This window comes from Anolis carolinensis, unplaced genomic scaffold (assembly GCF_035594765.1).
Source record: "Anolis carolinensis isolate JA03-04 unplaced genomic scaffold, rAnoCar3.1.pri scaffold_10, whole genome shotgun sequence".
Taxonomy (NCBI): Eukaryota; Metazoa; Chordata; class Lepidosauria; order Squamata; family Dactyloidae; genus Anolis; species Anolis carolinensis.
In genome coordinates this window covers 8,817,806-8,843,469 of record NW_026943821.1, presented here as the reverse complement: position 1 = coordinate 8,843,469, position 25,664 = coordinate 8,817,806, and the positions used below count along the sequence as shown (strand labels likewise).

The 25,664-nt window shown below is 44.6% G+C and overlaps 2 protein-coding genes across 2 annotated transcripts in view; one reads left to right on the top strand and one right to left on the bottom strand.

Annotated features, from left to right (window-relative positions):
- LOC134293811 (uncharacterized) overlaps nucleotides 1–25,664 on the bottom strand; it is a 292,347-nt gene that overhangs the window by 142,587 nt on the left and 124,096 nt on the right. The gene's annotated exons all lie outside the window — the stretch shown is intronic.
- LOC100567172 (gap junction delta-2 protein) lies at nucleotides 1,631–25,148 on the top strand. Its single transcript, XM_003229683.3, has 3 exons — nucleotides 1,631–2,402; nucleotides 13,660–14,131; nucleotides 24,136–25,148. Exons 1-3 carry the CDS (start codon nucleotides 2,332–2,334, stop codon nucleotides 24,496–24,498), a joined length of 906 nt encoding a protein of 301 aa, XP_003229731.1. The 5' UTR covers nucleotides 1,631–2,331; the 3' UTR covers nucleotides 24,499–25,148.

Here is a 25,664-nt window from a genome sequence, read left to right as displayed (position 1 = left end):
CTGGCAGCAATTGGATAAAAACTATTATTCCTCTCCCTGTAATTAGGACTTGATTTTTCTTTTCTTTTTGTTGTATCAACCTAGAGCCGTTAATGATGGGTGGTGTTGTCAAATTTCGAGGTTGGGGGGCCTGTAGTTTTGTTGTTTTGTCCACTGCCCTGATGCCATCACTCTTTTATAAATATAGATATTATCTGCTTTGAACTGCATTATCCAAGGAAGCCCCTCGGATGCTGAACCAGTGCCTGGCTGCTGTGGCGGACTGGATGAGGAGGAACAAGCTGAGAATCAATCCCGACAAGACAGAGGCCCTCCTGGTCAGTCGTGCGGCAGATCGGGGTATTGGGTGGCAACCTGTGCTGGACGGGGTTGCACTCCCCCTGAAACCACAGGTCCGCAGTTTGGGGGTCCTCCTGGACTCAGCGTTGGCGCTTGAAGCACAGGTGTCGGCGGTGGCCGGGAGGGCCTTTGCACAACTCAAACTTGTGTGCCAACTGCGACCATACCTCGTGAAGTCTGACTTGACCACGGTGGTGCATGCCTTAGTTACCTCTAGACTGGACTACTGTAATGCACTCTACGTGGGGCTTCCCTTGAAGACGGCCCGGAAATTACAATTGGTCCAACGCTCGGCTGCCAGATTAATAACAGGGGCAAATTACAGGGAGAGATCCACTCCCTTGTTTAAGGAGCTCCACTGGCTGTCGTTCATCTTCCGGTCCCAATTCAAGGTGCAGATCATCATCTATAAAGCCCTGAACGGTTTGGGACCCACCTACCTCCGTGACCGTATCTCCTTCCATAAACCTGCCCGTTCTTTGCGATCATCCGGGGAGGCCCTGTTATCACCATTGCCTATATCCCAGGCCCGCCTTGTAAGCACAAGAGAGAGGGCCTTTTCTGCTGTGGCCCCCCGATTGTGGAACTCACTACCTACTGAAATTAGGCAAGCTCCCACTCTGTTAGCTGTTAGGAAAGAATTGAAAACATGGCTCTTCCGCTGTGCTTTCGGTGAGTAATTTCTGTCATATATCTCCGTATTACTCCCCTCCGAACATCTATCCTCTAGATGACCCCTTCCAAATGTCCCTGCCCTTAGTGGAGTACTCCTCTGTCCCTCTCACTCCGGGTTTTATCTCTGTGTTCACGCGGCCTGCCCTTGCTTTATTGTTTTTGATTTCTTGATGTTCTGTTTATTATTATTTATTGTATTTTAAAAGGTGTTATGATATGTTGTTTTTATATTTTATTATGTTGTATTGCTCTGGGCATGGCCCCATGTTAGCCGCCCTGAGTCCCCATTGGGGAGATGGTGGTGGGGTATAAATAAAGTTTTATTATTATTATTATTATTATTATTATTATTATTATTATTATTATTATTATTATCTTCACTCCACACTGCCATATAAACCACTTCGGTGTGCATTTTATCTAGCTGTGTAGAAGGGGCCTCACACTTCGCCACAGCAACGCGTGGCTGGGCACAGCTAGTATATCTATCTAATCTGTATCTATTGTGTGTGAAGATGGTTAGGTCTGTGTGAGTGAGAAGGAGACAACACATACACATGTATAATATGCGTGTCTATGAGAAGGTGCTTGTGTGTGCGCGCGAGAGGGCAGTTGTGCTCAGAGGCTGTGTGTTGTGTGGTTTGTGCGGCGCCCTGCGGAGAGGACTTGTGGAGGCGAGCGGGCACTCACACTCACTCTCCCTCCCTCCCACACTCACTCCCACACTCCCTCGCCCACACACTCACAGGAGCGTTGGTGTGTATCTGCCTTGCTCTTAATCCCGGCTTTTCCGCCTGTTTCCCTGCTCGCTCGCTCGCTCTCTCTGCCTTCCGCTGTCCTTGAAAGCCACCCAGGTGGAAAGAGAAGAGAGAAGGAAAGAAAGAAGAAGAGAGAAAGAGGCAGAAAGAGAGAAAGAGAGAGAGAGAGGAGCAGCAGAGCCCCCCTCCTTCCCCGTCCTTCCTTCCTTCTTCCTTCCTTCTCTCCTTTCCTGCCCTCCCAGGTGAGGAGATGCGGACGGGGGTCTCTCCGGATGCCACAGCCAGCCCCTCTTCTTCCTCCTCCTCCTCCTCCTCTCCTCCTCTTCCTCCTCCTCCTTCTTCCTCCTCTCCTCCTCCTCTTCCTCCTCCCTCCCGCAGCTGATGGCGAGGAGGCGACGCGGCGGCCAAGAGAAGCAGCAGCAGGAGCAGCAGGAGAAGGAGCAGCGCCGCGAAGGGCTCTGAAGGGACCTGCCTCGCCGGGAACCCCCTCCACGCCCGCCGCCGCCACCCACGGTCGGAGGCGCCTTCGGATGCGGGGAGAGCCCTCGAGCCCGGAGCGATGGGAGAGTGGACCATTTTGGAAAGGCTGCTGGAGGCTGCGGTGCAACAGCATTCGACGATGATAGGGAGGTGGGTGGAGAGGGGGGGCGGGGGGGAGCCGGGCTGGGAGGGAGGGTGGGTGGGAGAGCTTCCCCCCCTCCTCTCCCCTTCCTTTCCTCCAAGAGGACTAGCCGCTTTGGGAGTTTGGGGTGGACAAGGCTGGGATAGGGAGATGGCTCAAGGGAAAACCACCACAAAGGGCTGCCCATTTGCAACATCCACACTTGCCCCATGCAGACAAGAGTTCTTCCTCCCAAGAAACAAAGAGGGGCCGCTAACACCTCCCAACAAAGGATTCCCCCAGGCTTTGAAGTTGCAAGACTATTCAATGCTAATCAAGCTGGCCAATTGCAACATCCACACTTGCCCCAAGCAGACAAGAGTTCTTCCTCCCAAGAAACACCTCCCAACAAAGGATTCCCCCAGGCAAGAAGCAGTCAGGCTTTGAAGTTGCAAGGCTATTCAATGCTAATCAAGCTGGCCAATTGCGACATCCCCACTTGCCCCAGGCAGACAAGAGTTCTTCCTCCCAAGAAACACCTCCCAACAAAGGATTCCCCAGGCAAGAAGCAGCCAGGCTTTGAAGTTGCAAGGCTATTCAATACTAATCAAGCTGGCCAATTGCAATATCCACACTTGCCCCAAGCAGACAAGAGTTCTTCCTCCCAAGAAACACCTCCCAACAAAGGATTCCCTCAGGCAAGAAGCAGCCAGGCTTTGACGTTGCAAGGCTATTCAATGCTAATCAAGCTGGCCAATTGCAACATCCACACTTGCCCCAATCAGACAAGAGTTCTTTCTCCCACCCTGGACCTTCCATGGATATATCAACCCCACTTATCTCCTTTCCCCTGTTTTCTGAGACAAGAAAAAAGAGGGGCAGCTAACACCTCCCAACTAAAGGATTCCCCCAGATAAGAAACAGCCAGGCTTTGAAGCTCCAAGGCCATTCAATGCTAATCAAGGTGGCCAATTGTAACAGCCACACTTGCCTTAAGCAGGCAAGAGTTCTTTCTCCCACCCTGGACATTATTCCACAGATATATAAACCCCACTTGCCTAGTTTCCAACAGACCTCACAACCTCTAGAATGCCTGCCATACATGCAGGCGAAACGTCAGGAGAAAATGCTTCTTGAACATGGCCATACAGCCCGGAAAACTCACAGCAACCCTGAAAACCTTTCACCCACCAGCAGAAAGAGCTGGAGTTATCCCATCCTGGATCTCTCTTCTTAGTGAGATTCTCCTCCTTGGCTGTTTCCTCCTCTTCTTCCACCAGGAACAGCCACTTGTTTGGTTCAACAAGGCAAAGGAGAAACTGAATTATGAGATAGAAAAACACTGGCGGGAATATAGGAAGGGAAAACCTTTCATCCACCACCAGAAAGATGGATTTGTCCCATCTTGGATCCAAACACATCCCTTCTCTCTACTTAGTGGGATTCTCCTCTTAGAATCATAGAATCCTAGAGTTGGAAGAGACCTCGTGGGCCATCCAGTACAACCCTATTTTGCCAAGAAGGAAGAAAATTGCATTCAAACACCCCCGACAGATGGCCATCCAGCCTCTTTAAAAGCCTCCAAAGAAGGAGACTCTACCACACTCCGGGGCAGAGAGTTCCACTGCTGAACAGCTTTCTCTCACAGTTAGGAAGTTCTTCCTCATGTTCAGGTGGAATCTCCTTTCTTGTGGTTTGAAACCATTGTTCCGCATCCTAGTCTCCAGGGCAGCAGAAAACAAGCTTGCTCTCTGCTCCCCATGACTTCCCCTCGTCACATCTTGATCCATGGCCCTCATCATGTCTCCTCTGCAGGCTAAACATGCCTAGCTCTTTAAGACGCTCCTCATAGGGCTTGTTCTCCATACCGTTGATCATTTGAGTTGCCCTCCTCCTGACACCTTCCAGCTTGTCAACATCTCCCTTCAATTGTGGTACCCAGAACTGGACACAGTGTGATTCCAGGTGTGGTCTGACCAAGGCAGAATAGAGGGCGAACATGACTTTCCATAATCTAGACCAGGGTTCCCCAAACTAAGGCCCGGGGGCCGGATGTGGCCCTCCAAGGTCATTGACCTATTCTAAACTTTAGACTTAGGGTTGACCTAAGTCTACCTGGTCCTTGGAGGTCTTTTTCCTTACCTATGGTCTTATGAGATCATCTAGATGGTCTTTGAAGGTCTCTTTGCTTACCAATGGTCTTATGAGATCGTCTAGATGGTCTTTGAAGGTCTCTTTGCTTACCTATGGTCTTATGAGATTGTCTAGATGGTCTTTGAAGGTCTCTTTGCTTACCTATGGTCTTATGAGATTGTCTAGATGGTCTTTGAAGGTCTCTTTGCTTACCTATGGTCTTATGAGATTGTCTAGATGGTCTTTGAAGATCTCTTTGCTTAGCTACGGCCTTAGGAGACCATCTAGATGGCTTTTGGAGGTCACTTTCCTTACCTATGGTCCTATGAGACCATCTAGATGTCCTTTGAGTGTCCCTTTCCTTACCTATGGTTTTATGAGATTGTCTAGACGGCCTTTGGGGGCACCTTTCCTTACCTATGGTCTTATTTTATTTATTTATTTATTTATTTATTTATTTATTATTTAAACTTATATGCCGCCACTCCCCTAGGGCTCAGGGCGGCTTACAAGAAAGGCTAAAATCTAACAATTTAAAAACATCTTTAAAATATCTTTTTTTTAAAAAAATCTCAAAAACACTCCCCCAGGGCTCGGAGTGGCTTACAAAAACAGCTAAAATCTAAGCAATTTTAAAACGGCAATGAAACCATCTAGATGGTGTTTGGAGGTCTCTTTGCTTACCTATGGTCTTATGAGATCATCTAGATCAGGGGTTCCCAAATTAAGGCCCATGGGTCGGATGCAGCCCTCCAAGGTCATTTGCCTGGCCCCTGTCCTAAACTTTAGACTTTGAGTTGACCTAAGTCTGAAATGACTTGAAGGCACACAACAACAACAACCTTAATTTTGGACTATTTCATCATAGTCTGGCCCCCTAACAGTCTGAGGGACTGTGAATCGGCCCTCCACTTAAATAGTTTGAGGACCCCTAATCTAGACTCTAGACTCCTATTCATGCAGACCAAAATCCCATTGGCTTTTTAAGCTGCTGCATGACATTGTTGGCTCATGTTTAGCTTCCTCCCCACGAGGACTCCAAGATCTTTTTCACACGTCCTGCTGTCGAGCCAGACATACCCCATTCTGTATCTTTGCATTTCGTTTTTTCTGCCTAAGTGGAGTATGTTGCAAATTATCCCTGATGTCTCTCCTGGATCCAAACACATTCCATCTCTCTCTTCTTAGTGGTGATTCTCCTCTCCTTTCTCCTGTTTCCTTCCTTTACTCCAGCAGGACTAGCCACTTAGGGAGCCACTTTTCCTTAATGCCTCCTTATTATCCAACATATTCACTTATCCAACGTTCTGCCGGCCCGTTTATATTGGATAAGTGAGACTCTACTGTACTGGTAGCCAGATTTTGTTCATTTTCATGGTTTCCTCCTTTCAACAGAAAGGACTAAGAAGGATAGGAAAATATGTATGTAATCATTATTCTATGATACTATGATAAGATATTCGAAGGGAAAACCCTTCCTCCACCAAAGGAAGGGAAATGAAATAATGCAACAACTATTATTATTATTATAATTTTATTTTATGACACAGCAAACAAGATAGATGTGCTGGATTTCATATCACAAAATCACAAGTCGAACACTTCCCAAACGTTTAGGACTGTGTGATGTATTTTCGGATGATGCGTGCAGATCCCAATAGGGTGGCTTTTTGCAGTTGGCAGATCATAACTTTATCAATGTCTATTGTTTCCAAATGCCGGCTGAGATCTTTTGGCACGGCACCCATCACCACCGGGACCACCTGTACTGGTTATTATTATTATTATTATTATTATTAGACCTCACTTTTTCTCTCCACAAAGGAGACTCAAAAGTGGAAAGGGTCCGATTGATCTCATCCTGGATCCAGACACATCCCTGGATCCCTTCTCTCTTCCGTCACCACCAGAGAAAGAGACAGATTCATCCCATTCAGGATCCAAGCAAATCTCTGATAGTCCAGGAAACTAGAATCCAGCTCTCTTTGGGTTTGTCCATATCAGTGTTTCTCAACCTGGGTGTCGGGATCCCTGGTGGGGTTGCGAGGGGTGTCAGAGGATTTGCCAAAGGCTCTCCAGTGCTCTCCAGATGTAGGTGAACTACATCTCCTCTAAATCACTGTCAATTCCTCCCAAATCCCTCCAGTACAGTAGAGTCTCGCTTATCCAAGCCTCACTTATCCAAGGTTCTGGATTATCCAAGCCATTTTTGTAGTCAATGTTTTCAATATATCATGATATTTTGGTGCTAAATTCGTACATACAGTAATTACAACATAACATTACTGCGTATTGAACTACTTTTTCTGTCAAATTTGTTGTATAATACGATGTTTTGGTTCTTAATTTGTAAAATCATAACCTAATTTGATGTTGAATAGGCTTTTCCTTAATCCCTCCTTATTATCCAAGATATTCGCTTATCCAAGCTTCTCCCGGCCCGTTTAGCTTGGATAAGTGAGACTCTACTGTATTTTCTATTGGTCGTGGGGGCTCTATATGGGAAGTTTGGCCCAATTCTATCATTGATGGGGTTCAGAATGCTCTTTGATTGTAGGTGAACTATAAATCCCAGCAACTACAACTCCCAAATGCTAAGGTCTATTTTCCCCAAACCCCACCAGTATTCACATTTGGGCATATTGAGTATTCGTGCCAAGTTTGGTCCAGCTCCATCATTGATTGTGTCCACAGTGCTCTATGGATGTAGGTGAACTACAACACTTAAACTCAAGGTTAATGCCCATGAAACCCTTCCAGTATTTTCTGTTGTATGGAAAGTTCTGTGTGCCTCGCTTGGTTCAATTCCATCGTTGGTGGAGTTTGGAATGCTCTTTGATTATTCGTCTTCTGTTTTTAATATTTTATTTTGTATGTTAATTTTTATGATTGTTTTTTTACTGATGCTGATGTTTTATTGTTGAGATATTTGTTTTATTGTTTTTGCTGTTGTTTGTTTTATTGTTTGTTGGGCATGGCCCCATGTAAGCCGCCCCGAGTCCCTTTTAGGGAGATGGGGCGGGGTATAAGAATAAAGTTGTTGTTATTATTATTATTATTATTATTATTATTATTATTATTATTATTATTATTATTATTGGTGAACTATAAATCCCAGCAACTACAACTCCCAAGTGGCAAAATCAAACCCCCCCAACCCCACAAGTATTCAAATTTGGACGTTGTGCCAAATTGAGTCCAGTGAATGAAACTACATCCTGCATATCAGGATATTTACATTACGATTCATAACAGTAGCAAAGTGGCAGTTATGAAGTAGCAATGAAAATAATTGTATGGTGGGGGTCACCACAGCATGAGGAACTGTATTAAAGAGTCACAGCGTTAGGAAGGTTGAGAACCACTGGTCTATATCCTGCCGTTTGTCACTGCTTGAACTGCCTTAGCTCAGTGCTATAGGCTCATGGAGTTTGCAATGAGTGCGTTGAGAGGAAGCTTAGAAGCACAAACAGACATATATTCTTTGGAGAATGGAAGGTGCTATGATATCCGCTGACCACCCTGCAATCATTTTGAAAGTTTGGAGCTCTGCAGGCAGGAAGGGCGATGAGTGCAGAGTTGCGGACATCCAGCCGTGCGTTACATGTTCCTTTGCAGATGAAATGAGAGAGCGATCCAAGAGTCGGAGGTGCAAGCCATGCAGTGCTTCCGTCTGTCCTTGGGCAGAATGGCTGGGGATTCCTCGCTTTCTTCTCTTCCCACTCTTGTCACATACTTAGCCTAAATAACAAGGACTTTTGCTGCAACATAGAGGCTAACAGGCTTATTTTGGGATAAGTGTTTGTGGGCTTGAGTCCAACACATCAGATACACCAAAAGCTATTCCCAGTCAGTGGGTGGTATGTGTACTATTTCTTTCTTTTTGTGTTTACATGGACATGTGTATATATACAGGCAGGCCCCAAGTTATGAACAAGATAGGTTTTGTATTTTTGTTTGCATGATCTTTTTAAAGTGTAACTCCAGTCAAATATCTACATATTTCTGTGGGTTGCAGAAGTATTCTCTCCTGACATTTCTCCCACATCTATGGCAAGCATCCTCAGAGGTTGTGAAGGTCTGTTGGAAACTAGGCAAGCCAGGTATATATACCGTGTTTCCCCGAAAATAAGACAGTGTCTTATATTAATTTTTGACCCCAAAGATGCTCTAGGTCTTATTTTCAGGGGATGTCTTATTTTTCCATGAAGAAGAATTCACATTTATTGTTGAACAAAAAAGGAACATTTATTATACACTGTACAGTGGTTGTCATCATAAACCAGCATAACCAGACAATCTGTGAATCCTATCAAGAATTTCTTGTTACTACCATTATTTCCATGTATAACAACTCTATCGTACGTACATTTACCAATCCTGCATGTTCTGGTGTTCTGTTCAGTGGGCATGCTTCCAAACAAAAACTTTGCTAGGTCTTACTTTCGGGGGAGGCCTTATATTTAGCAATTCAGTAAAACCTCTACTAGGTCTTGTTTTCTGGGGATGTCTTATTTTAGGGGAAATAGGGTATCTGTGGAATGCCCAGGGTGGAGAGAAAGAACTCTTGTCTGTTGGAGGCAAGTGTGAATGTAGCAACTGGCCACCTTCATGAGCATTGAATAGCTTTGCAGCTTCAAAGCCTGGCTGCTTCCTGCCTGGGGGAATCATTTGTGGGAGCTCTTAGCTGCCCCTGTTTGCTTCCTGTCTGGAATTCTCCTGTTGTTCTTTAATTGCTACCCTGATTCTAGAGTTTTTTAATACTACAGTACATAAAGAACAACACTCAGAATACAGGGGAATGCCAGTGTTCAGGAAACAACGAGGGCCAGCTAACACCTCCCAACAAAGGAGTCCCCCAGGCAGGAAGCAGACAGGCTTTGAAGCTGCAAAGCTATTCAGTGCTCATGAAGGTGGCCAATTGTGACATTCACACTTGCCTCCAACAGACAAGAGGCCTTTCTCCCACCCTGGACATTATTCCCCTCAAACTCCTCCAGTAGGTTGAGTTAGTCATGGGGTTCTGTGTGCCACGTTTGGTCCAAGCCCATCATCGGTAGAGGTCACAGTTTCTCTGGTTGTGGGTGAACTATAACTCCCAGAAAGGAAGCTCCCTCCAAACCCCTCCAGTCATCAAATTTCGGCATATCAGGTGTGTGTGCCAAATTTGGCCCAGATCCATCAGTGTTTGGGTTCACAGTGCTCTCTGGATGTAGGTGAACTACAACTCCCCCAAATCAAGGTGAATTCCCCCCAAAGATCTCCAGTATTTTTTGCTAGTTATGTCAGCTCTGTGTGCCAAGTTTGGTCCAATTTCATCTTTGGGGTGCTCTTAGATTGCAGGTGAACTATACATCCCAGTACTTACAACTCCAAAATGTCCAGGCCAATTCCCCTCATTTGCATGGACGGGATCATGCAAATTCCACACCGACAGAGAGAGTCAGAAACACTGGGATGTCTGTGGTGGAGAAAACACAGAAAATCTAGGATGAAATTGTCCCTGTATGAAAGCCTTCACTTGGGGTGGTGGGCAGTATGGAGTTTGTAGAGGACACTGGCAGGGCTTGTACATGTTCATGGTGTTTGCTATAACCTGCAATGTCATTGGAGGGAGGGCCATTGGTTTCTACTGTATAGTGTGAACTATACCTATTTGTAATAGTGGGAGCCAGTCTGTGTAAGTGGAAGCTCTAGCCACATGCATATTTTCACTTTTATTATGTGTATAGATAGATGTGCTGAAGATTTTAAATTGCAAGTGTTGAGCTAGTTTGTGTCTCAACCACAGAAATAACAGCAGGATAAAAATAAATATGTTAACAACAACATCGTCAACAATAACACTTTTAAACTCCCTCCTGATCCATCCCAGTTCAGGAGATCGACTTTGTCAGCCTTCAAAAAAAACTATGATGTGGCAATGCACAGATGTTACAACAGGCATGGGCAAACTCAACTCAAGCGGCTGAGGGGGAAAAGGAAGGGGCCTGAAGCTGTTAGGAATGGTGGGAGTTGGAGTCCAAAACACCCGGAGGGCCCAAGTTTGCCCATGCCTGTCCTAGAAGATATAAACTAGATGGTGAACTTCTCCAATGTTTTGTTGCCGGAATGAGCATAGCATGACCTTTTGAGGCATTGGACTCCAAGTCCCAGCACCCTTAGCCAGTACAATGAATATTAAGGAATGCTGAAACCTAGAACTATTTGTAAGTTGTTTTTTTGTACCTCGGGGACTACCTGTATAGTTGATGGAATGAGGATGTCTTCTAACTCTACCACATACTACGCATGTTGATCATTTCGTATTTTTGATGTTGCTGAGAGTCAAGAATGTGTGCAGCAGCTGCAAGACTCACTCTTTGAGTCTTTTTCTCCTCTTGTTCAAATGTGTTATATGAAACTCCAGTTATGGATTCCCCCAGGCAGGAAGCAGCCAGGCTTTGAAGCTGCAAGACTATTCAATGCTAATCAAGCTGGCCAGTTGCAACATTCATGCTTGCCTTCAACAGCCAAGAGTTCTTTCTCCCACCCTGGACACCCCACAAATATATAAACCTTACTTGATAGTTTCCAACAGACCTCACAACCTCCGAGGATGCTTGCCATAGATGTGGATGAAATGTCAGGAGAGAATGCTTCTGAAATATACAGGCTGGAAAACACAGCAACCCTATGTGTTCTCTTACACATTGCTCAAATGCCTCCAGATCTTACCTTTCTGTGTTCTGATCAGTTCTGGTCAAGAAGCGTCAAAATGTTGGGAGGTTTTCCTGTTCATCTTCGCTGCAGGTGTTGTTCCCGGATATAATTCCTCTCTTTCCTTATTTTGTTTCCTTTTTTTACAAATCCATCTCCTCAACTCCTTCAGGATCTTTCACCTTCACTGGGGAATTGCTGAGTTGGTGAAAACTTTCTTATTGCCCTCTCCTTTATGTGCAGAAAGGACAGCTAACTAAACTGCCAGGTATTGGGTTACCAGTGGAACTTCTCTCTCTTTATGTCCTTGAGGTTCTCTAGATTTATTCCCTTCAGGAAAACAAGTGTCTTCTTGCTGCAATTTTAAACCTGACAGTTCAATTCTATAATTAGGAATTTATCATGTCAGAAACAAATTGAGAATAGAGTTATAATGTATTTCAAAACACAAAGTTAAAAACTTGGCATTATACTACATTTCCTTTGAGCAGAAGCTGGCCACTTGGAGTGCCTCTGGTGTCACTGTGAGAAGGTCCTCCTTTGTGCATGTGGCAGGACTTGGAATGCCTTGTAGTAAGTGGTCTGTGGTTTGCTCTTCTCCACACTCACACGTTGTGGACTCCACTTTGTAGCCCCATTTCCTAAGATTGGCTCTGCATCTCACGGTGCCAATCTATTTAGCGCCTTCCAAGTTGCCCAGTCTTTTGTGTTTCCAGGCAGGGGTTTCTCATCTGATATCAGCTATGGATTGAAGTTCCAGGTTTTAGCCTGCCACTTTTGGATTCTCGCTTGCTGAGATGTTTCTGCGAGTGTCTATGTGGATCTTAGGAAGCTGTTCTTGATTTAAGATGTTGGCATGTTGGCTAATATCCAGACAGGATGGGTCGGAGATGTCAATGCCTTGGTCCTTTCATTACAGGCTGCTGCTTCCGGGTGGATGTCAGGTGGTGCAATACCAGCTAAACAATATAATTTATCCAGTGGTGTTGGGCGTAGACATCCTGTGATAATGCAGCATGTCTCATTAAGAGCCATGTTTAACGTGGTGAGAGGCATTCCACACGGGTCATGCACATTCAGCAGCAGAGAAGCAAAGCACAAGGGCAGATGTCTTCACTGTGTCTGGTTGTGATCCCCAGGTTGTGCCAGTCAGCTTTTGTATGATATTATTTCTAGCACCCATTTTTTGCTTGATAGTCAAGCAGTGCTTCTTGTAAGTCAGAGCACGGTCCAGAGTGACTCCCAGGTATTTTGGTGTGCTGCAATGCTCCAGCGGGATTCCTTCCCAGGTAATTTTCAGAGCTCAAGATACTTGTCTGTTCTTAAGATAGAAAGCACACATCTGCATTTTGGATGGATTAGGGATCAGCTGGTTTTCCCTGTAATAGGCAGTAAGAGCAACTAAAACTTTGGTGAGCTTCTGTTCAACCATTTCAAAGCTCCCTGCTTGAGCGGTGATGGCACGATCATCAGCATGGATGAAACTCTCTGTCCCTTCTGGCAGTGGCGGATCATTTGTGTAAATGTTTAACATTGATGGACTTGCAGTATAATTAGGGATGAAGCCCATAACATTTATTTATTTACAGCATTTCTATCCCGCCTTTCTAACCCGAGGGGACTAACAAAACTGGCAAAATTCAATGCCAATAACACAATACAATAAGATAAAACATGAAACATTTAAAACAACTGGGCATTAATCAAATAAAGACAATATACAAAACTTAAAACATGTGAAGTGCTTAGATCCATTCATCCAAGAGCCTTGTGCATAATCTTTAGTTCATACAAGATGTCCTCAGTTTAAATGTAATTAACTGCTGCAAGATTGTCTACTAATGGCGTGAATATGGGATTGGAGTAACTCATGGAGGATTGCTTTATCACTAGATATTGGTCATTATAATTTAATAGAACCACTAGATTCAAGGGCAATATTCCTTTGGTTACCAGATCTTGTAGGGAGTCCCCCTGTCATCTGGTTTTGTACAAAATTGTTTGTATTATTATTCCCGTATTAGAGATGCTATAATCCATATTAGAGAATCAGCATGGTGTAGTGGTTTGCATGTCTGATTAGGTATTTGAGGCCTACACTACCCTATATCCCAGAATCTGATTTGATTATCTGCTTGTTCCAGATTATCTGGCAGTGTAGAATCATGTACTCCAGTTCAAAGCAGATAATCTGGAATCAGATTCTGAGATATAGGGCAATGGTGTTTGCTTGCATCTAAGCAGATATAGGATTGCAGGCTAAAATGTCACCTTTTTCTGCACTAGGATAGAGAAATCAATTATCTCTGAAGTGTTATTGGAGTCCAGCTGCACATTACATTCGGCAGGAAATACTTCTTTTGGTTTCAGGGTTTTAAAAAGATGCACATTTTGAGGTGCGCATTAGATTCAGTGGCGCAGTAAATGCTCTCTTGTTGCTTTACATCTCCCTAGGATCCTGCTGACGGTGGTGGTGATCTTCCGCATCCTGATCGTGGCCATCGTGGGTGAGACGGTTTATGAGGACGAGCAGACCATGTTCATGTGTAACACGCTGCAGCCCGGCTGCAACCAGGCCTGCTACGACAAGGCCTTCCCCATCTCGCACATCCGCTACTGGGTCTTCCAGATCATCCTGGTGTGCACCCCCAGCCTCTGCTTCATCACCTACTCGGTACACCAGTCGGCCAAGCAGCGGGACCGGCGCTACTCCTTCCTCTACCCGCTGCTGGAAAAGGACTGTGCCCGCGACGGTGGCAAGAAGGTCAAGAACGTCAACGGCATCTTGGTGCAGAATCCGGATGGCTTGTCCAAGGAGGAGCCCGACTGCCTGGAGGTGAAGGAAATCCCCAGCACCCCCCTGCGGCCGCCCAAGAGCTCCAAGGTCAAGCGCCAAGAGGGCATCTCCCGCTTCTACATCATCCAGGTCTGTCTTTTGTCCATTTTGGGTCTTCTCCAGATGTTTGGGCCTTTGACTCCCAGATTCCCTCAGCTTTGGCCCTGGTGGTTGGACTTGCTGGGAGCCAGGAGTCCAAAATACAGACAGTCCCCAGTTAAAAACATTAAGCAGCTGAGGGGGAAAAGGAAGGGGCCTGAGGCCAGAAATTGTTGGAGTTGAAGTCCAAAACACATGGACGGCCCAAGTTTGCTCATACCTGATTTAGCCCTTTGAAAATAATAATAATAATAATAATAATAAATTTTTGTATGCCACCTCCATCTCCCCCAACGGGGACTTGGAGTGGGGTTAGGGTTAGTGTTAGGGGGGCCCAATCAATACATTTAACATCATAGAGTTATTGAATTTATTTATTTATTTATTTATTTACAGTATTTATATTCCGCCCTTCTCACCCCGAAGGGGACTCAGGGCGGATCACATTACACATATAAGGCAAACATTCAATGCCTTAACATAGAACAAAGACAAGACAAACACGGGGCTCCGAGCTGGCCTCGAACTCATGACCTCTTGGTCAGAGTGATTTGTTGCAGCTGGTTGCTCAACAGTCTGCGCCACAGCCCAGCCCAGCCCAACTGAACTGCAACTCCCACCATTCCTTACCATTGCCTATGATGATCAGGGAGTTGGACTTCGCTAGGGCTTTGCCTACATCTTTAGTATCACAGCTGTGCAAAATCACGCAACAATGTGCAAGTCCATCACTTTAAAAGAGCATGTTAGCAATAGCCGTGTTGAATCAGCATGCCTCATTTTCAAGGACTTGCTCCAGAATCCTAGAAAAGTGACTTTAGTGGATTACAACTCCCAGAAACCTCCGAGCAATTGTGCTTTCTGGGTGTTTTGGTCCCCACAAACAATGTTTTGCGTTGATCTTGGAGTCCCTTAGAAGGCGTGAGAAGGAACTATCGAGGTGTATGAAAATGGAAAATCAGTGGATAGCACAGTGTCCCATTGTTGTATTCCTTGAGCCACAAAAGTAATAAAAAGGTGGGATATAAAAAGGCAATAATAATAATAATAATCATCATCATCATCATCAGAAGAAGGCTGGAAATTGTCCAGCTAATGAGATTCTCCTTAGTCCCTCTGCTTATCTTTGAATGCTAGGGAAATAGCTCATTTGGAGCTGTCCGTGGTGCTGAAAGCGCCCTCTCACCGGCCCTTCCTAATTCTTTCCCTGCCACTGGGAAAATTGCAGTGCTATGATTCCATTTTAAATGCTATAGCTGTGTCCTGTGGAGTGCTGGGATTTGTAGTTTGGAGAGGCTCTGGAACTCTCTGGGAGGGAAGTATCCTCAACTGCCAATCCCAGGTTATACAGAATGCTGAAACGGAATCATAGCGCAAATGTGGAAGGACCATTCAATAATAATAATAATAATAATAATTCAAACACTTCCCAAGTGTCTAGGACTGTGTGATGTATTTTCAGATGATGCGCGCAGATCCCAGTAGGGTGGGACTTGTTCGACTTGTAATTTTGTGATACGAAATCCAGCATATCTATCTTGTTTGCTGTGTCATACAATAACAACAACAACTTCTTATATTGCACCCCATCTCCCTGAAGGGACTCGGGGCAGCTCACATGGGACTAAGCCCAGCAATACACAATAAAATGAATCACATAAATACATTTTAAATAGATGATAAAATCATAAAACATATAATACATTAAAACATACTCAAGCAATAGCTACTAAGAGATTCTAAACCTCTTCTTTTCTGCCCACTTGCTCCTTAAGAGTCTGAAACTGGTGGTCAGCAGACCTTGTGCCCAAAAAGGGCAGAAAAGCAGTGGCAAACGGGGAGCCCATGAGCTTTATCAGGCTGGGGGAGCCTAGTCTGATTCTGCCTGGAGGCCTGAGCACAGCTTGTCCCTTCTGCTGCTCCTCTCCTCTTCCTCATCCTGCAAAGCTATAAAGAAACAGATGGTCAGTGGGATAGGCCGCAAAGACCCCGGCGCTCTCTTCGTTTTGCAAAGACCGCTGGGAAGGGAGATCCGAGTGACACGTATGCCAGGACTCTGCACATCACTCTTTCACCCAGAAAAGTTGGTGTATGTGCCAAGTTTGGCCAACATCCATCAGTGTTTGGGTTCACAGTGCTCTCTGGATGTAGGTGAACTACAACTCCCACAAATCAAGGTGAATTCCCCCCAAAGACCTCCAGTATTTTTTGCTGGTCATGCGGGCTCTGTGTGCCAAATTTGGTCCATGAGATAGGCCGCAAAGACCATCTTCCCTTTGAAACCCACCAGTATTCACCCCACCAATACTTCCAGTATTGTTTGCTGGTCATGGGGGCTCTGTGTGCCAAATTTGGTCCATGAGATAGGCCGCAAAGACCATCTTTGGAGTGCTCTTAGATTGCAGATGAACTATACATCCCAGTACCTACAACTACAAAATGTCCAGGCCAATTCTTTTCAAAACCCACCAGTATTCAAATTATTGAATATTGGGTATGCAGGCCAAGTTTGGTCCAGATGCATTTTTCTTTGGGTTCACAGTGCTCTCCGGATGTAGGTGAACTACACCTCTTATTAATCCCTCCAAAGACCTCCAGTAAGTTTTGTTGATCATGGGGGTTCTGTGTGCCAAGTTAGTTCCAGGTCCATCATTAGTTGGGTTCAGAGTGCTCTAAGACTGCAGGTGAACTATACATCCCAGTACCTACAACTCCTATCAGTCATGGTGAATTCTTCTCAAACTTTGCTCTCCAGTATATTCAGTTTCTGATCACTTTCTCAGTTTGTTGTGTGCCATAGAATAGAGTAGGGAAGGGCTGTGGGAGAGGCAGTGGGCAGGGTTGTGCAAATTCCTCACCAATGGAGAGAGTCAGAAACACTGGGGTGTCTGTGGTGGAGACAACACAGAAAATCTAGGATGCAATTATCCCGAGATGAAAGCCTTCACTTGGGGTGGTGGGCAGTATGGAGTTTGTAGAGGACACTGGCAGGGCTTGTACATGTTCATGGTGCTTGCTATAACCTGCAGTGTCATTGGAGGGAGGGCCATTGGTTTCGACTGTATAGTGTGAGCTATACCTATTTGTAATAGTGGGAGCCTGTCTGTGTAAGTGGACACTCCAGCCATATACATACATACCTATTTTCACTTTTAATATGTGAATAGATAGATTTTAAATTGCACGATATTTTCAGTTTTGAGAGCTACTTTGTGTCTCGGTCACAAAAATAAAAGCGAGCTAAAAATGAATATGTTAACAGCAACATCGTCAACAATCACTCTTTTAAACTCCCTCCTGACCCATCCCAGAAAAATTCCATAACCTAAATAAATCGGAACCATGAAGCCCCCCTTTCCCAGATGTCCCTAAATCATCTTGTTGACTCCCCAAATCGATACCTGTCGGTGCGTTCCATCTGGCCATTTTCTCTGAACCTGCCCACGACTTCCTTCTTGTCCTTCTTATCCCACAATTTATGATCACTTTAACCAAAGACTACACCATTCTAAAGGAAACCATAACCAACATAAGACATAGGAAAAGTCAATACAAACCGCAAGACAGCGAGGTTTACGACAAATCACTGATGATTAAGGAGAAAACAAACAAGCCATAATGTGCAGATAAATACACCCCAAGGTGACTGTTGTCGTGCTTCTTCTCTCCAAAATATTCTAGTGTAAGAAATGATAGGGCTCTTCTGCCTTTTGCCATGCTATAAAGAAGGATTTCACCTCAAGCATAACAACAGCATATTGTTATTCAGAAATGACAAAAATATTGCAAATGTATTTGTCGTTTCTAACAATGTTCTACTTATACTAATATTCATAATACTAGTGATACTGATTGGCAAGTGAGTATTGCTTATTTCACATAGACTCAAAAGTTTCTCACTATGTTTCCGTTAACACACCTACATATTGCAGCCAACACACTAATGTATCACAACACAAACAAAGTTTGGAATAATAAAAATAATAATAATGATGATGATGATGCTTTATTTATATTCCGCCCTTCTCTTCAAGGGGATTCAGATTGGATCACAGTACAGTAGAGTCTCACTTATCCAACATTCGCTTATCCAACGTTCTGGATTATCCATGTAGTCAATGTTTTCAATACATCGTGATATTTTGGTGCTACATTCGTAAATACAGTAATTACTATGTAGCATTACTGCATATTGAACTACTTTTTCTGTCAAATTTGTTGTATAACATGATGTTTTGGTGCTTAATTTGTAAAATAATAATCTAATTTGATGTTTAATAGGCTTCTTCTTAATCTCTCCTTGTTATCCAACATATTCGCTTATCCAACATTCTGCTGGCCCGTTTATGTTGGATAAGTGAGACTCTACTGTATATATAAACAATTATAGGCAAACATTGGGTGGTGCAGCAAGTTAAAGTGCTGAGCTGCTGAACTTGCTGACTGAAAGGATGCAGATTCGAATCCGGGGAGTGGGGTGAGCTCCTGCTGTTAGCCACAGCTTCTGCCAACCTAGCAGTTCGAAAACATGCAAATGTGAGTAGATCAATAGATACCGCTCCAGCGGGAAGGTAACAGCGCTCCATGCAGTCATGCTGACCACATGCCCTTGGAGGTGTCTACGGACAATGCCGGCTCTTTGGCCTAGAAAGGGAGATGAGCACCAACCCACAGAGTCGGACATGACTGGATTTAATGTCAGGAGAAAACCTTTACCTTTACCTTGAGGCAAAATTAAATGCCTTTGTTACAATGAAATGAGACACACATACACAAAAGCCTTCTTTGGAGGCTTTTAAACAGAGGCTGGATAGCCATCTGTCGGGGTGCTTTGAATGTGGTTTTCCGGGGTTGGACTGGATGGCCACAAAGTCTCTTCCAGCTCTATTATTCTATGACAAAGGCAAAGGCTTCTCCTTTCATTTCCATCTCTGGAGTTGGTGCTCATCTCTGACTCTTAGGGGAGGTGCTCTTCCCCATGTCCAAGCCGAGGAGTCTGTGTTGTCACCTCCTGGTTGTGTGGCTGGCATGACTGCTTGAAGCGTCTTTTGCCTTTTCCTGCTGAAGCGGTGCCTATATATCTACTCGCATTTGCATGTTTTCAAACTGCTAGGTTGGCAGAGCTAGGGCTAACAGCAGGACCTCACCCCTATTTCACAGAGTCGAACTGCCAACCTTTAAGTCAGTAGTTTAGCAGCCCAAAGGTTTAACCCATTGCACCACTGCGGCCCCTGTTATAGGCTCTTACTATTCCAGTGGTATCCAAACACCATCACTTTAGCCTCCCGATATTTTCATACTACTGTCCTATACTTATTAGGACTGAATGATATTGTGGATCAAAAACATCTGGAGGGTCAAAACTCCCCGCTTCTTGTATAGTATTTACCAGTGTTGTCCAGCCTTTGGTCCTCCAGGTGTTTTGGACTTCAGTTGGACGGCCTGACCAGGGCTTCTGGGAGTTGGAGTCCCAAACACTTGGAGGACAAAGCTTGGACACCACTGGTATAGATTCTTACTACATTATGTAGCAAGATTTTTGTTCCTGGGTTATAAATGTCATTTCTGAATTGGTTCTAGCATTAAAACATGGGAAACGTTTATTAAAGTGCAAAACCTTGGTTTTTGCGGGACACCCTGCAGTATATTTTGCTCTAGTTTTTCAGTGAATATCTCATTGCATCTCAACCAATTCAACTTAGCCTGTGACAGCCACAAAACCAAAGTTAATGGAGGAGGACAACTACTTTCAAAGCAATTACTGCACAATTAAACAGGAAATAACACAGATTTTTTTTTTCAAATTTTGTTACATAGTGCTATTCAGGTTGTCGTGAATACTTTTTAAAACAAAGGTTCTTTTTATTGTAATTCCCAGTGTGAAAGGGTATATCAGAACTTTTAAACAAAGAATGACATTGGAGATACAGACTTACAGATTCTATGTAACTACATTGGATTCCACAAACAACCGACAGTTACATTGGCTTACAAACAAAGGGGGCTTTATATTTTTACTCAGCATTCACACACATATACAGTAGAATCTCACTTATCCAACATAAACGGGCCGGCAGAATGTTGGATAAGCGAATATGTTGGATAATAAGGAGGCATTAAGGAAAAGCCTATTAAACATCAAATTAGGTTATGATTTTACAAATTAAGCACCAAAACATCATGTTAGACAACAAATTTAGCAGAAAAAGTAGTTCAATACGCAGTAATGCTATGTAGTAATTACTGCATATATGAATTTAGCACCAAAATATCACGATATATTGAAAACATTGACTACAAAAATGCGTTGGATAATCCAGAACGTTGGATAAGCGAGTGTTGGATAAGTGAGACTCTACTGTACATGCATTTATCCTCATGCATAGATCACCATTTCTCCATTCTTTATCTGCAAAAAAAACACCTGTTAGGCAAGACCACTTCCTTGCATATCTGCCAATGCACCAAAACTTCTAAAATGCCAAAATGCATCCTTTCCCTAAGAACAATGCCAAGGATCAGAATCCCTGTTTCCTCTATGGCAGAAACGGACTCCCTGCAATGTAAAATGATTCCAAAACACACTCCTTTCTCTTCCCTTGAGAAAAGGAGGCAAGTGTCCAGACTGCGTTCCATTGCAGATCCGACACTCCCTATGCACCATCTCTCTCCTTCCCAAGGAGCAGAGAGGCAGGTGAACAGCTCCGCTGTCAGTCACAATTTTTGGAATGTTATAGCTTCTCTTATAGAACAATATTTCGCTGATGTTGCCCCAAAGTTGTAAATTACTTTGGGGTAACATAGACTTTTCCCATCCTGGAACATGTTGATTCCATCTCAGTTTCCCAGCAGATGTTGACTCTTCTTAATTGGTGTTGATAACACAAGCCTTGTCTTGATTTCCTTCTTAACATAAGAAATCTTGTAAATATTTCCTTAACTTAAAAGAGCCATTGCCATTGATTAATCAGCGCTGCTCGTGTTATTGGATCTCACAGCAGCATTTGATATGGTCGATCACAATTTATTGACCCACCGCCTAGCCATGACGGGGGTTAGGGGGATACCCCTTAAATGGGTGTCCTCCTTCCTCCAGAATCGTGTGGTGAGGGGAGGGATGGTTTCCGAGAGGTCTCCGCTAATTTGTGGGGTCCCGCAGGGAGCTATTCTCTCTCCTCTATTATTTAACATCTATATGCGACCACTTGCCCGACTGGTGCGGAGCTTTGGGCTTGAGTGCCACCAGTACGCTGATGACACTCAGCTCATTCTGAGGATGGAGGGCCGGCCGGACTCCGTACCCGATAGTTTCCATCAGTGCCTTGAGGCCGTGACTGGATGGTTGCGTGCCAGCAGGTTAAGGGTGAATCCAGAGAAGACGGAGATCCTTTGGCTGGGCCGTCCGGGGGAGAGGGAGATCCAGCTGCCTACCCTGGATGGCGAGACACTACGTCCGTCATCTTCGGTAAAAAGTCTTGGTGTCTTATTGGACCCTCTGCTCACAATGGAGGCCCAGGTCTCTGCTGTGAGCGGATCTGCGTTTTTCCATCTACGTCAGGCTAGGCGACTGGCTCCCTACCTATCTAGGAACGGCCTGGCTACGGTGATCCAGGCGACGGTTATCTCGAGGCTTGACTACTGTAATGCCCTCTACATTGGCCTTCCTCTGTCAGTGATCTGGAAACTGAAGCTGGTGCAAAATGCGGCGGCTCATCTTCTCGCCGGGGTGCCAGCGAGGTGGCGTATCACCCCAGTTCTACAACAGCTGCACTGGCTACCAATTGAGTACCGGATTACTTTCAAGGTGCTGGTACTAACTTTAAGGCCTTACATGGTTTGGGGCCGGTGTACCTGAGGGCCCGCTTATCCCCCTACCAACCCCAGAGATTATTTCGGTCTAAAGACCGAAATTTGCTTGAAGTCCCTAACATACAGATCTATCATTTGTCTTCCACTAGGCAGAGAGCCTTCTCGATTGTAGCCCCTTATCTATGGAATGCCTGGCCAGTTGAAATTCGAACTATCCGAGACCTACTTGCCTTTCGGAAAGCCTGTAAAACCTTGCTCTTCCGACAAGCCTTCGAAGGGTGAAAACTTGGGGCTATGTCCGTTCTTATTGTTATTTAATGCTAACTGTATTGTTTTATCTATTTTGTGAACTGCTCCAAGCCAAATACAAGTCCAATAAATAAATAAATAAATAAATAAATAATGTCAACATGTTGTTTTCCCCCAAAAGTTCATCAAGTCAGCAAAAGTTGACAGATGTAAACAGTTAATCGTTGTCACAGTTCTTATCACAGTTCAGCAATTTTTAATTACAGTTCATGAATGTAGTTAATGGTTTTGTCATTGCAGGTCTTCATCTTTTAGAATTGTGTCTTCAAAATTATTTGCTGTCATTTATTCATTCCTACCCACACCTATCAAATCCACTTTATTTATTTATTTACTTACTGCATTTATATATTGCTTTTCTTACCCTTTGGGGGACTCAAACATAATAATGGCAAAATTCAATGCCAAACATATATGTGAAAACATAACAAACAGATCCAATGATAAACAATGAAATAAACAAAATCAGATGTACTTAGAGAACAACTAAAAATAACAAAATTAGAAATTTAAATACATAAATCAAACATTTAGGACATGTTTACTAATAGATCTAATATTAATGTCAAGGTTTTCCCTTGACGTTAAGTCTAGTTGTGTCCAGCTCTGGGTGTTGGTGCTCATCTCCATTTCTAAGCCAAAGTCAGACATCGTTGTCCGTAGACACTTCCAAAGTCATGTGGCCGGCATGACTGCATGGAGCGCCGTTACCAGAGTGGTACCTATTGATCTACTCATATTTGCATGTTTTCGAACTGCTAGATTGGCAGAAGCTGGGGCTAACAGCGGGTGCTCACTCCGCTCCCCGGATTCAAACCGCCGACCTTTTGGTCTGCAAGTTCAGCAGCTCAGCACTGTGCCACCGGGGGCTCCTTAGATCTAATACTAGTAAATAGTTAAAACATTAAACATGAAAAGATAGTTTGCGACAAACCAAGAGGGCTGCGGTAGTTTCTGACTCAAGAGTGTTTAAAGCAGGGGTCCTCAAACTTCTTAAGTGGAGGGCCGGTTCAGACTGTTGGGGAGTCGGACTATCATGAAATAGTCCAAAATTAGGACTATTGTTGTTGTGTGCTTTCAAGTCGTTTCAGACTTAGGTCAACCCTAAGTCTAACGTTTAGGACAGGGGCCAGGTAAATGAATTTGGAGGGCTGCATCTGGCCCACGGGCCTTAGTTTGGGGACCCCTGGTTTAAAGTTCTGTCTGAATTAGAATTATTATTATATTGCACAATTCCACATTTATCAAATCTGAAATCTATGTTCATGACACACTGGACCCACATATAGTTTTATTGTGTTTTTACTCTTTGTAATGTTTTAATTGTTGTACTTTGGTTATTGTTTTCGGGCCTTTATCCCGTGTTAGCTGCCCCGAGTCCCAGCTGGGAGATGGTGGCGGGATAGAAAAATAAAGTTACTTACTTACTTGTCAGAGTAATTTGCAGTGCAGCAGCAGTTGGATGGAATCAGTGAAACGCAGAACTAAGTGATACCCAGAGACGATGGTAAAACTATATACAAGTTTTACTGACTTCAGTAATAATCAAGACCAACAAGCTTGCAGACAATGGACGAACACAGGACTTGACTCGCACTCCAGGCAGACAGCACTCGACTCAATGCAATCAGTAATGCACACACACTTGTGTCTGGACACTCCCTGGTTCCAGCCACACATCAAGGTCATCACAGCTTCTTAGTAATTAACTCTTTCCATACTATCATACACTCTGGATGATGCAATCAGTATGCAATACAAGCAAGACACAAATTTCATTTAAACACTACCAATACACAAATCCCACATTAACATTACTTACATACCAAGGGGCTGTTTGCCGTCAGCTTCTCAGCCTCTTTCTCGCCCTGCTTCAGGTGGTTTTCCGCAATGCCTTGGAGATTGGCTTCCTCGCCGGACAGTACTTCCTGTACGGGTTCAACGTGCCGGCCATCTTCGAATGCGACCGCTACCCATGCGTAAAGGAGGTGGAGTGCTACGTCTCCCGCCCCACCGAGAAGACCGTCTTCTTGGTCTTCATGTTTGCCGTGAGCGGGATCTGTGTGCTGCTCAACCTGGCCGAGCTCAACCACCTCGGCTGGCGCAAGATCAAGACGGCCATCCGGGGGGTGCAGGCCAGGCGGAAATCCATCTGCGAGGTGCGCAAGAAGGACCTCTCCTCGTTGGCCCAAGTGCCTACGCTTGGACGGACGCAGTCCAGTGAGTCTGCCTATGTGTGAGTCTGTCCCGATCCCGTCGGGGGGGGGGGAACCGCGGCCTCGGTTTCCCTTGTGCAAAAAAACAAAAACCATTGAGTAACCTACAGAACTGACCACAATACCTCCCACGTTAACGATGCAATATCCAGCGGGTGCTTTCCACAGCCCCTTCCCTCAAATTTTCAAGGGGAAGGGGCTTCACATTCGCTTTAAGGGCTGATCAGAGAAACCCAGCCCCTCGGGAGCCAGAGGAAGAGCAAGGGGAAAAGAAGGGCCTGTTCCCCGTCCTCCTCTTGCGGTCTGGCTTCCGTTTCATACTTTACCTACTTAGAACTACTTATTATTATGGTGCAAGCAAAACAGTGAGGTTCGTGGAAACTTGTGCCTATGACTCCTTTTTACGGACCAGGTGATGCAAATGCATGAAGCAGCAAGGTGGCTTTTTGTGGGGACGGGGGGGGGGGGGGGCATTTTCGCTTGGTGGGATGTATAATTTTTTTCCGCCTTTGGAGGGGAAAAAAAAAAAGCCGACGGTGGGGAGATGAAACTTGCACGACTGGCGTTCGCTGTGCTGCTGCCATGTAAATATATTAACAAGCGTGACTTTTTTTTAAGAAAAAGGAAAACCAAAAACCAGTAATTTATGCAATAAAAAAGGAATGTTTTGTTCATTTTGCTTTTTCCCGGTGGATTTTCTGTGGGCATTTGGGTTCTCAAGATGGGAAGAGAAGAGCAGGCCAATGTGTCATAGATTGCTGTTAGGATTCTTTGTTTTCATTTAGGTCTCCGGATAATATCTTCTAGGACAGGCATGGGCAAACTTGGGCCCTCCGGGTGTTTTGGACTCCAACTCCCACCATTCCTAACAGCTTCAGGCCCCTTCCTTTTCCCCCTCAGCCGCTTAAGCGGAGGGCTGAAATTTCCCCATGCCTCTCCTGATATAAACTAGATAGTGAACTTCTCCAATATTTTGTTGCAGGAGCGATCATAGCCTGACCTTTTGAAGTATTGGACTCCAAGTCCCAGCACCCTTAGCTAATACAATGAATATTAAGGAATGCTGGGACTTGGAAATTGCCAACCTGTGGCCATTCATTCCTACTCTATTGCCTTGACAATACAGTAGAGTCTCACTTATCCAACATAAACGGGCCGGCAGAATGTTGGATAAGCGAATATGTTGGATA

Bases quoted from the DNA above. Each gene is read 5' to 3' on its own strand.
- LOC100567172 (XM_003229683.3), top strand. From the start codon at position 2,332: ATGGGAGAGTGGACCATTTTGGAAAGGCTGCTGGAGGCTGCGGTGCAA. The intron at 2,403-13,659 runs GTGGGTGGAGAG...ACATCTCCCTAG, and splicing joins CATTCGACGATGATAGGGAG to GATCCTGCTGACGGTGGTGG. The intron at 14,132-24,135 runs GTCTGTCTTTTG...GCCCTGCTTCAG, and splicing joins CCCGCTTCTACATCATCCAG to GTGGTTTTCCGCAATGCCTT.